We start from the raw sequence: 13,282 nt of genomic DNA on the forward strand, positions 1-13,282 counted from the left end.
GTGATGAGATTTAAAATAAATGTGGAAAGAATGTCATAGATAGAAGAGATATATGTAAGTCGAATCAGCAAGTAGCTAAAATGGTAAATGAATTAAGGTCACTGTATCTTTTGGCAAACCTTAATTTCAAATAAAACTGGTAACAACAAGTGTTTTTCTTTTCTAATAACCTTTATTTAAATTCATGTTGTAAAACTATAGTTTATGAACAGAATTAATGTCACTCTAGCAATCTGATTGTAAAAATTGTTTTTGTTACTTCATCATTGTTTTAGGGGATAGACTATGACCCACAGTATCTTCCTATCTCTGAAATAAACTGTAGCTATTGTAATAAAATTACAGTACTTTCTTAGTATTTTGGGATGTATATATGTGTATATATGACATCTGTATACTATATAAAAGGATCTTTTATATGCTGTGTGGTTGTCTCTAAAGAACTGAAGTACTGTCAAGAACTTTCTTTTTGTAAGCAGAACTTTACATTCCTAAGATAATTTTTAAAAATACAGTTTTACTGAGATATAATGCATACCATACATTTTACCCTTTTAAAGTTTACAATTCAGTGACTTTAAAAATATAATCACAGAATTGTGCCATTATCACCACAATCAAGTTTAGGGCATTTTAATCTCCCTGGAAAGAAACCCCATACGCATTACCAATCATTGCGCATTTCCACCACCCATTCCTCCCCCTACCCCTAAGCAACCATGTATCTATTTTGGTCTGTATAGATTTGACTGTTTGGGACATATCATAGAAGTGTAATCATATAATATCTAGTTTGTAATGACTGGCTTCTTGGACTTAGTATGTTTTCAAAGTTCATCCATGCTGTACATGCTGTAGCATATGCCAGTACGTCATCCTCTTTATTGCTGAATAATATTTCATCACTTAGATATACCACATTTTATCCACACATCAGTTGATGGACATTTGGAATGTTGACACTTTTAGGCTATTATGAATAATGCTGCTCTGAATATACAGGTACAGGCTTAAAATCATTTTTGGTATAAATCTAGGAGTGGAGTGGAATTGCTGGGCTTCCTCTTTTTTCGGTGTCTTAAGGTAGAAGGTTAGGTTATTGATTGAGATCTTTAACACTACTTCAGCTGTATTTGATAAACTTTATATCTTTTGTTTATCTCAGAGTATTTTTAAATTTCCATTATGATTTCATATATCTTTTGTTGGTGTGTTGTTTAATTTCCACATATTTGTTAATTTCCCAGATTTCTCTGAATTATTAGTGTCTAAAAGGACTAATGATTTCAGTCCTTTTAAGTTTATTGTACTTTTCCACTCCAGTGTTTCCATTGGGTTTTTATTTTATATCTTTTCATCTATATTCTCTATTAGATGAGACTGTCATCGTGCCTTTCATGTGGTTTCCTTTAGTTCTTTGAACATATTTGTAATGTTTGTTTTGAAGTCTTTGTTATATTTAACTTCTGGGACCTCTCACAAGTATTTTATATCACTTGCTTTTCCCCTTTTGTAGGTATTACACCTTCCTGTTTCTTTGCATGTCTCATAATTTCTTGATAAAGATGACAATTTAGGTAATATATTGTAGTTGTTGGTTAATAATTTCTCTCCCCCCTTATTAGGTTTGTTTTCTTGTTGTTTGTATATTTATTTGTTGTATGAGTTGGGCTTGTATTGCTTATAGTATGAATTTTAATGAAGTCTGTTTGACTTTGGTGTCACTCTTCAGAGGGTGCAGCCTTCAGCGTGGCCAGATTCACCCTGGGCATCCAGTGGTCTCTGCCTGACTCACTTTCCCTTTCCCTGATACCTTCTGTGTCTGCCTCATTTGCTGTCACATGTAGCTGCTTTATACTTCACTAATTGCCATCTTCACTAATTGCTTTATTGTTTTTGAAAATGCATTGGGGCTTAAATTGTTCCACATCCATTTAAATTTGATTCATTTTTGTGGGCATTCTTCGATTTGAATTCTGACACCAAGATGACGCTTCTTAGCTGTCTCATTCCCCCGTTCTCTCTAATGAACGAGATCTTTTGCTTGTTTCTCTTAATTAGGTGAACTACCAGCCTCCTTTTATTTGCTTATTACCAAGTCTCCATAGTTTTTGAGACCCCCTTTAGGCTCCAACTTACTGCAATCTGAGTCAGATGAAGTCAGTTTCTTTGGGTAGAGTTTAGGGCCTTCTGTTTTGAGGTCTCTTCCCCTGGGCAAAATCTCTGAGCCACTACTTTGGTAGCTGGGCCAGCATGTAGCTTCTGGTCTTCTTTATGTACCTCTCCCAGTGTAGAAACTGCCCTGTGAATGTGCCGAGGTGAGGACATTTGGGTCCCTATTTTCTCAGCTTTGCTATCCTGGGGTAGAACCTCTACCTTATGAGCAGGAGCTAGGTGGAGAAAGAAGTCCCCAAATTCTCATCATACGCATCAGGAATTTAGTCTTTTCAACTCAGAATGAGGGGATGAGAAATTGCTGGCAGCCTGCTCCTTCCCATGAGATGCTGTAACCCTTTATTGGAAGCGAGGGAAGAGGAAGACCCATCTTTTTGGCCACAGCCACTTTGATTGGAGTTTCTGTTCATCTGCTTTGGGAATGGGTGGAGAGAAGCAGGCTGCGACTGAAGTCCTGTGGACTCTTAAATACTAAGCCACAACCTGCTTCTTCCCAATCCATTTCCAACTCAATGGATAGATGCTCCAATCTGTCCAACCTGCTTCTTCCCAACCCTAATCTTAGTATATTTTCCTGAATAAATGTTTCTTAATTTGGTATATACCCTTAGGATCATTTCACCAGTTGTGCTTGTATTGCTGGGGAGTGGGTCCACAGACTTTCTCACCCTGCCATCCTGATAGCCCCTAAAATAAACTTAAGGGAAATAGAGACATAGATAACTTTTTAAAGAGGTAAGCATTCACTTTTATTCCCTGATAATCAGCCCTTAACTCTGCATTATGTATCTCAAGCCGAAGACACTTCGTTTTACCCTATTCAGAGAATAAACCTCTAATCTTCTGACAGTCATTTGCCTGAATAGAATAAGGGATCAGGAGGCCTGTTTCTCAAGTTGACTTTCAAACTCTCTTCGTATTGCAGCTTTGTTTTGCTTCCAGAGCCATCTGGGGTCACAATTCCAGACCTCTTGAGGATGCATGTATAAATTGTGCTGCTGTGGGGCTTTCTCTGCTGTTTTTCTCAGCTTCCTTAGCAGCGGAGAGATTGAAGTTTGTTACCAGTTGTTCATATACTTTTCTGCTTTCAAATTTTAGTTGTTGTCTCTTCCAGATATTAGTTTTTTGTAGATTTATGCTATTTTTAAGATTTCTTTATTCTCATTTAGTGGAATTTCAGGAGATAGTGAATATAAATGTTTATGTCCAACTCACCATCTTCAACAAAAAAAGATTCTACTTCTATTTTTAATCTCAAAGGCTTCACAGTTTTTCTTCAACCTTCACTATAACCCTCACTTGATTTGCTTTTAAAATATACTAGATGCTGTCTTAACTCACCTTCACATAACTGGCATGCCAGATTAATGAATGCTCTCCATTCCTTCTGTAAAATACATTATGGATGCCCACTGCAAGAAGCAAAAAGCTACTCCCGAGTATAGCTGTACCCTTCTGCTTCCATCAATTAAGTTATGTGTGTTTGTAGGAGTCAGTTTATTCCCCTTTGAAGAAATGGAAGCTATAAACATTATTGATGTGGTTATTTAAGAAATATACTGTAGAACTCTGGTAAGCCATATCAAAAGTTAAAGAATAAGTACACATAAAAGATTTATGCTTTGTAATTGTTTGTTATGATTTTTTGCCTTAACAGCCTTCTCAATTAAATGAACGACTACTAGCCCTGAATGTATGAATAGCTTGTTTTAAAATAACATAAAAATTTTATTATATCCTATGGATCAAATGTATGATTCTGTTGTGTTGTGTGCTGAATTTTCACATACTTAACAAGATAATTGTTTTTGTTTAGTTCCAGATGTTGAAGTGAAAGGAGAGTGTTCAAGCTATTATCTCTTATTACAAGGTAATGGCAATAGAAGATGTAAAGCCACATTGATTCACTCAGCCAACCAGATCAATGGCTCATTTGCACTCAGTTTAATTCACGGAAAGATGAAAACAAAGATAGAAGAAGCCAAATTGAGTAAGTGTTAACTTTAGGTATTAAAACATGTTTACATTGTTTGTGTGTGTAGTTAGCATATGTGGCTTTAAGTAGAAGAAATATTAAAAATTTAATGAATTTATTTTCCCCAAACTCCATTCTCTCTCATTAATTTACCTTTTATTTAAAACATATTATGACATTTTTTTACAATTTAATGTGCAAAGAGCAAATTCCTTCTACATTATACCTAGTAAAATTTAGTAGATCAGCCTTCAATTCTAAAAATGAAATTTTTAGTATTTTCCACTTTAAATACATGTATTTTGCTAGATTTCTCATTTTCATTTACATTGTCTCAAGCCACACGTTCTATTTTATTGCCCATCTTTCCCTCTTCCCAGGCTTTATTATTTAGGTTATTGATTGCTGCATAACAAACTATCCCAAATTTAGCTTAAAAATAGCAGTTTATTATTATCTCTCATGGTCCTGTGGGTTGAATGGGCTCAGCTAGATGTTTCTATTTTGAGGTCATGCATATGATTACAGTCACATACACTATGGCTCCAGTCATTTGAAGATTCCACAGGGCTTGATGTCTAAGATAGCTTCTTCACACCCATGTTTGGTACCTGGGCTAAGATGGCTGGAACAGATGAGGTCTGATTTTCTCTCCACAGGCCCTTTCCTCACAGCTAGCTTGGGCTTCCTTAAAACATCATGGTCTTAGGGTAGACTCACTGACTTTTTTATTTTGAGACATAGTCTTGCTCTGTCACCAGGCTGGAGTGCAGTGGCGCAATCTTCGCTCACTGCAACCTCTGCCTCCCAGGTTCAAGCAATTCTCCTGCCTCAGCCTCCGGAGTAGCTGGGACTACAGGTGTGCGCCACCATGCCCAGCTAATTTTTGTATTTTTAATAGAGACAGGGTTTCACCATGTTGGCCAGGATGGTCTCGATCTCTTGACCTCGTGATCTGCCCACCTCAGCCTCCCAAACTGCTGGGATTACAGGTGTGAGCCACTGCGCCCGGCCTAGGCTGACTTCTTATATTGTTGCTGACTTAGAGCAATTGTTCTGTGAAGCTGCAAGGGTTTCTGTGTCCTAGCTAGACGTCATTCAGTGTCACGTTTACGTTACCTTGTTACATAGTGTGAAGCATGTCCAATAATTAGCAATCTTAAGGGAGGACTGCCACAGCGTGGAGAATAGGGAAGATCATCACTATGCCAACCACCAGTAACAGGAGTCTAAATACATCTTTCTGCTGTCCCCTGGGCTACTATTTAGGTCCACCATGTACTGGTCACCAATTTGTCCTAGTCCAGTGTGACAGAACACACTCACATGCAAGTTATGTGAAGCAGGTTTATTACTTACAGATAGGCAGCAAGAAAGAAGCCTAGGATCTGTTGTAAGCCAGGCCCCCAAGGCTCAGGAAAGCTTCCCAGGGCAGATGGAGTCTTGATTGCATGTGTGCCGTTTGCACCACAGCTAAGGGACCCCAAAAGGCAGCCTGACCTGGCTTCTGTATTTCAGGGGCCATGTGACTCATTGGGCGACGCTTTAAAGGACATCCTGCTTTTAGGGGACAAAGGAAAAAAACCCAAGCTATCTTGGACAGTTCCTCCCTATTTCAAGATAGTACATTTCCAGTACGTTCTACAGTTATTCTGAGTACTATGGGCATGAAGAATGGGGAGAGAGACACGGCTAAGGCTATCATGGGACCATCCAGCACATTGATCTAGGCTGGATTCATGGTGGAGGGTACTGCACAAAAAGGAATAACAGGAGATGTGGTTCATTCAGTGGCTTTTGGGGGTATCTTTAGAGACTGGCTCCCGTTCCCTATCTGTGATTTCTGATTAGGTGGAAGAAAATGTGATTCAGGGAATTCTGCTTTACTATCTAATTCCCTCAATTTAAAAATCAGGTCAATGTTTAAAATGCAAAATAATTGAGTATGCTTATTTTCTGCTGCATAATTATTATTATTATTTACTTTGAAATATATAAGATCAAGAGAGGTGAGTGATTGGTTTTTATTTTTTGTTAAATCATTGCTGTAACACATTTCCCAGGAACTGAGTACTAATTGTTGGCAAAGGGCATTGTTAATGTTGACCTTTTTTTTTCTTATTGCTCAGGTTTTCCTTTTGACTTGTTATCACTTCCACATTTTTCTGGGGAGCAGATTGTACAAAGAGAGAAACAGTTAGCTAATGTTCAAGTTTTAGCTTTGAAAGAATGCCTAAGTAAGTAACAATTTGTATATTTCATCCTACTCTAAAAATGTTGACTTGTTCGGACATAAGCTGCTTTTATTTGCACACTTCTTCTTATATAGTTTATCTTTTAGTTACACTACTTATTTATGGAACTATTTTTGACAGCGATGATGTAGAGTAGAAGAGATGTTTTCACTAGCTTCAGAATGTTTCTGTTTATTTGTACGTCACTGTTAAGTTATAAAAATACTTCATCAGCAAATTTTGTATTTCCAAATTTGTCTTTAATTGGATGCTAGAAAAGGTATGTAAGTTTTATTTTTCTGTTTAGTGTAGAACTCTTGATAAAATATCTTTTTATATATTTTTGGTAGCAGAAGTTGGATGCTACAAATAGGAAAAAATGCAAGTCTTAGGGAAATTAATGTGTTACCTTGAGCATTGATTCTTAGAGTTTAATAATGATCATCAATAATAAGTAAGAACATTTCATGTGCTGAGTGACATTGGCATTATAGATTTATTCAGAAAAGAGTCATAATTTCACGTTTTCTCTTTTACAGTTAATTTGGCTATCAGTCTTATTTTTTAATACAAATTTTAAGCATTCATTTGTTGCCTAATTGAACTTATTTATTGTTATGTAATTTCTAAGAAATTGATTCAAATTGTGAGTCCTCCTTAGTTGTATGTAGAAAAAAAGATATTCGAATTATATATTACATATATTATAAAATAAGAATGATCATTCTTTTCTTTAAAAACATATTTTAAAAGTGTGAATTCAGTAGCCTACCTATTCAATAGAAGATAATTTTAGAATGCTTGGTCTCAATTATTCATGTAAAGATTACAAACTTTTTCAATTGTAAAAATCCAGGGTAATTGTGTAGTCTTGAGCTCCTCTAACCATTGGTGTTTTTTTTTTTCTTTTAAACCGAGAAAATGATGTTTGCTCAAGGAAAGTGTAATTAGAAAGGCAAATCATTTTTAATAAAGTGTAGTACATGCTATAACCAACAAATACATAAACACACACACACACATATATACTGAAATACCAGTATTGTTATGGATATAAAATGTTTATTTCAGACATCAGTATTATTCATTTTTTAACTTTGCTTTATTCCTGCCAAAAACCCGTCAGGCCCTGATTTCCTTGCCATAAGCCTCCTGCAGCTTTTTATAACTCAGTTCCTTCAACATCTCCACTGTTTCATCTTCACCTCTGTTCCTCACCTTTCCAAAAAGAAAAACTATCAGAGGAGCAGGGACCTCTCTGAAGCTGGTGCATCTCTTCTTTGTGAAAGGAGAAGACTTAACCCCAAGAGGGCCATCCCTCCTGGTTGTGTGGGAAGGGAAATATGACAGCTACAACTAGGTTGCTGCCTAGAGGTGTGAGTGAAAAGTTCAGCAGAGTTGGTGAGAGGGCAGGAGAGGGTACAGAAATGCAAAAAAAAAAAAAAAAAAAAAAAGACCTTAGAGCTAGTTGCTGCTAGAGACACTTGCTCTGGATATATCCATGAAATGGCCATTTTGCAATCTGAAATGTTAAATCTTGATTCAGATTAATGATCCAGTTAATCTATTTATGATGAAAATACTTCCTGAACAAATCTCTTCTCTACCCAGAGAGTTAATACTGGATTAAAAACTTGGAGACAAAGATGCATCTGTTTAGAATGCCTGTGTCTCAAAAGGCAGAGGCAAATGACAGCAAAAGAAAGTTTCCAATGTAAGCATGTCTTAAGCGTCTACTTCAGTGATTTTCAAATAAGTGAAGTGTGAACAGAAAAGTACTTAAAGCAATGCAGTTAACTTATTTGTACATGACGAAAACTAAAGAATATAATGGGAACAGCTCAGCTCTCTTTGGAAAAAAATTAGTGGTTCAGTATCCATACAGAGATTATAGTGTTTACAGAGAAACAAAACTTGTTCAAAAAGATTTCCTCAAATTATCAGCAAAACACTGAGTAGACCTATTACTCTTTCCAGTATTTTTCTAATACTAAATTAGAAAGAATAGCTAGAAAAATTTGCACAAAAATGTACTCACTAATAACACTATGGAGGCACTTTGTTTTTTAAAATAACACAAAAATGAAATAAAATTTGTTAGGGCTTAATTTTAAAATTAGTTTATTTTCATTAATTTTATTTTGAAAATTACATGTAATCATGTGGTCTTGTCTTTGGTTCTGTTTATATGCAACCCCATCAAAAAGTGGGCAAAGGATATGAACAGACATTTCTCAAAAGAAGACATTCATACAGCCAACAGACACATGAAAAAATGCTCATCATCACTCACCATCAGAGAAATGCAAATCAAAACCACAATGAGATACCATCTCACACCAGTTAGAATGGCGATCATTAAAAAGTCAGGAAACAACAGGTGCTGGAGAGGATGTGGAGAAATAGGAACACTTTTACACTGTTGGTGGGATTGTAAACTAGTTCAACCATTATGGAAAACAGTATGGCGATTCCTCAAGGATCTAGAACTAGATGTACCATATGACCCAGCCATCCCATTACTGGGTATATACCCAAAGGATTATAAATTATGCTGCTATAAAGACACATGCACACGTATGTTTATTTTGGCACTATTCACAATAGCAAAGACTTGGAATCAACCCAAATGTCCATCAGTGACAGATTGGATTAAGAAAATGTGGCACATATACACCATGGAATACTATGCAGCCATCAAAAAGGATGAGTTTGCGTCCTTTGTAGGGACATGGATGCAGCTGGAAACCATCATTCTTAGCAAACTATCACAAGAACAGAAAACCAAACACCGCATGTTCTCACTCATAGGTGGGAACTGAACAATGAGATCACTTGGACTCAGGAAGGGGAACATCACACACAGGGGCCTATCATGGGGAGGGGGGAGGGGGGAGAGATTGCATTGGGAGTTATACCTGATGTAAATGATGAGTTGATGGGTGCAGCACACCAACATGGCACAAGTATACATATGTAACAAACCTGCACGTTATGCACATGTACCCTACAACTTAAAGTGTAATTATAATAAATAAATTAATTAATTAAAAAAAAAAGAAAATTACATGTAATACTATTTAATTAAAATGATGATATTTAAAATTTATAAGCTTGTGATTTATATTTTACCAAATTTGTTGGTAATTTAGAACTTTCTGTATTTGGAAATATTAAAAATCTTGTTTCACTGATTTTTCAAGAAAAGGCTTGAGAATGCTGAACAATTTTTAAATAAAAGACTGTTCAGTATGATACAAGATAAGTATGAAAACAGCAGTATTATCATTTTGCTCCAGTATTGCAGTCTCTACTCTGAGCTCCCTACATCTTTGTTAAATGTATAAAACCCAGTGCAAAGCTTATGCTCGACCTGCTGATTCCTTTGGATGTTCTGCTTCTACATTTTTCTTTAATAAATCCTTAGTTATTACTAGCTTTTTTAGGAAAATAGCGTTCTTATGCTGACTCATTTTTAGACTTTAGTCCAATGTTTTTCTCTCAGATATTTATCTGCCACTTATATGCAAACTAACTTGTGTAGAGATGATGTTTTGCCTAGGTAAATTATCCTACTCATAACTTGTAAACTTTATCTATTTTCTCTGTCCATTTCTTAATCATTAAGGTCAATATGGATTCTTACTCTGTTTTTCAAATTGTAATATAATTGACAGGTTTAATAAATATAGGTCAGGTTCAGGTTCAGATTTGAGTGTGTGTGTGTGTGTGTATATACACATATATATACACATATATACACATATATATACATATATACACATATATATACACACATATATATATACACACACACACACATATATATATATAAAAAAATTTTTTTTTTTTGAGACAGAATTTTGCTCTGTCACCCAGGCTGGAGTGCAGTGGCATGATCTTAGCTCACTGCAACTTCTACCTCCCAAGTTCAAGTGATTCTTGTGCTTCAGCCTCTCAAGTAGCTAGCATTACAGGCGTGTACCACCATGCCTGGCTAATTTTTTATTTTTAGTAGAGATGAGGTTTCTCCATGTTGGCCAGGCTGATCTCAAACTCTTGACCTCAGGTGATCCATCTGCTTTGGCCTCCCAAAGTGCCAGGATTACAGGAGTGAGCCAACACGCCCAACCAGATTTGAGTATATTTTTAACATTAATAACAACATAGGGGCTAATTTCTGAAGCAGATTACTCTGTACATCTTCCAGATAAAACCAAACCATCGGTAACTTTTTGTTTTGGAATGGCTCCCAGCAGATTGTGCAGAAAAAGACAATGAGGTTATGATTTTCTCACTAAGAGGATATAATAGAGACAGAATATATTATAGCTGTCATTTTACTCTTCCTAATGTTCTTGATTGTGGAAGCCATGTTAGTTACCTTGGGTCAGATCTGGAAGGACCCTACCAACGTCCACCTTGCTGATGCAGGATTTTACAGAGGCTTGTATCGTGAAGCTGATGTTCTAAAGTAGAACCTTGACACTGGTTGTCTCCTCCTTATTCTACTCCCTTGCGTTATTTGTGTGCTGACCTCAGGTAGTGTAATGTAATAATGCTTTAATCCTCTGTGTCTAAGGACACAGTACAGTGGTTTTTAGGCAGTAAGCTCTTAAAATTAATAAATGCGTATTGCGTTGAATTTTCTATGAACTTTTAGGTTACTATTTTATTGTGGAAGAAAATGTTACTAGACTAGAAGTATTTTAAAATAGACTATTTTTATCAAAGTAATACATGGATATAGTTTGAAAAATCAAATGATACTGAAAAAGCTTCAAGAGGCAAACAGCAATGTGCCACCCATGCCTCCCCATCTTTCAGTCCCTGTGTTTATAGACAGCTATCCTCAGCTCTTCCAGGTGGACCCCTATACAAATAATGTATGTATGCTGCTATTTCTTAGATTTATCAGTTTCAGGCATTATCTTAACATCTAACTGTGGAAGATAAAAACTTCACTTTCCCACATAATCTTCACATTCTCTTTCTGCTTCTTACAGTGAAGTCATGAATTTTGGTTAAATCAGTGGTTGGCTTTAACATTATTATAATTTTATAAATAAGTTTACTGCAGAGCCATGTAATAAATGATGATCATCAAATCTCTTTTATATAATTCTTTGTTTTTCTTATGGTTGATAATCACCTTATTTTTAATTTGCCTACTCTTCTGTATAGACAAAACATTATTATGTTTTTCCAGAGGCTCCAACATTTCTGCTGCACTCCTATCATTAACATTCATTGTGTGTTCAAATACATCAGTTCCTTTTTATTTCTCTATTGTTTTCTTTCCTAGAGCATTTCATATTTTGCTCGACTGTGGACTGATTGCTTGTTAGACTTGCTAATATCTTGAAGATTTCCCTTTCCTCTTTTCTTCTTTTGGAATGTTCTTTTTCCTAGACACCTTATTCTCCTTTTTATTGGATTATGCCTTTGTTCGGTTGGTGCACTTCTTCCAGTCATTTTTTGAGCAAAAGTTCATGGAGCATAAATTTTTTGAGTTCTTGCGTGTCTGAAAATTTATTTACTTCACTAATAAAATTATAGGTTAAAAATCATTTTCCCTCAGAATTTCAATGATACTGCTTCATTGTCTTCTGCTTTACTGTATTTCTGTTGAGAAGTCAAATATAATTCCTATCCTTTGTAGTAATCTAATCTTGGTTTGTTTGGTTTTTACCCACTTTCTGGTAACTTTGTCTCCAGAAGCATTGTCTCTAGAAGGTTTACTTTGAGTCATATTGTGTTTATCTTTCCCCTCTTCCCCACCAGTCCCATTTATTGAGCTTTGTAGTTAATTGGCAATTTAAATGGGAGAGTCATATCTTGAAATCTGAATTTTTTTTTATCCTTTTAATAATTTTGTTCCTCCCATTCTTTCTCTCTCTCTCTCTCTCTCCCTCTCTCTCTCTCTCTGGAGCTCTAGAGCTTTTACTAGATATTGACTTTTCTGGACAGAATGCCTGATTTCCATTCCTAGTTTCATATTACTATGTTTTTGTTCTAGTTTTGGGGGAATATCTTCCATTTTATTTTGCAGCTCTTCTATGGAATTTTTGAAATTTGATCTCTCGTGTGCTTAATTTTAGAGTCATTTCTTGTTCATTGATTTTTTTTTCTTTATCAGAGCATCCTGTACTTATTTCATGGGTGCAGTATCTTCTCATATGTCTATGAGAAAATTATAGCAAACTTTGTTTAGTTTTCTACAATGCTTTTGTTTCTGCTGGACTCCCTTTTTTCTGTTTGTTTGCCTTAGTCTCTCTTTTGGATGTTTTTTAGTTTGGGATTCCAATGAATAATACCCACTTCTCCTCCCAACATTTGAACCAACTGAAAAATAAATGTAAGAAATATACAGATGGAGAGAAATTATAGATGAAAGCTGTATTAAAGGATATGGCTTTTTAAATCTATGGCCAAGTTGGCCTCCTCATACATACACCCAGCATTGAACTTTGCTACTGAATGACTGTCAGAGCTAGGCAACTGCAGACCAACTGTGCAGCAGAAGTCTGCAGAGAAAATAAATCCTGAAGACTTGCTCACTCAGATGAAAGTCAGAAGAATCTATCAGAGCATGCTTTGTTCATGACTAGCTCAGTGAGTGATGGGAAGGAAGAGGGGAGCTGAAAGTGTTAACCGAATCAAATCTTTGCACAGGGAAACAAAGAGCTGCCTCTCCCCATCAACACCTTTCCTTAAATGTCTGGATATTCTTTTCTTTCCATCCTATTTTGAAATGGAAGTTTTGTATGCTTACTTCTAATGTAATATCTGTCAAGCTTCACTATAGTTTGGTGAAGTGACAATTCAACATTTAGTTCATGAGCTTCTACTCCTAACTTCACCCCAGTGTTGCTATCTAGAGTTCTTTTCTCTGACA

At 35.8% G+C, this 13,282-nt stretch overlaps 1 protein-coding gene across 1 annotated transcript in view; it reads left to right on the top strand.

Moving 5' to 3' along the window:
* MTBP (MDM2 binding protein) overlaps positions 1-13,282 on the top strand; it is a 79,222-nt gene that overhangs the window by 39,594 nt on the left and 26,346 nt on the right. The window contains exons 12-13 of the mRNA XM_001098134.5: positions 3,992-4,165; positions 6,280-6,387. Of these exons, the coding sequence (XP_001098134.4) occupies positions 3,992-4,165; positions 6,280-6,387 (282 nt within the window). The remainder of the gene's footprint in view (positions 1-3,991; positions 4,166-6,279; positions 6,388-13,282) is intronic.

Source organism: Macaca mulatta, chromosome 8 (assembly GCF_049350105.2).
Source record: "Macaca mulatta isolate MMU2019108-1 chromosome 8, T2T-MMU8v2.0, whole genome shotgun sequence".
Lineage (NCBI taxonomy): Eukaryota > Metazoa > Chordata > Mammalia > Primates > Cercopithecidae > Macaca > Macaca mulatta.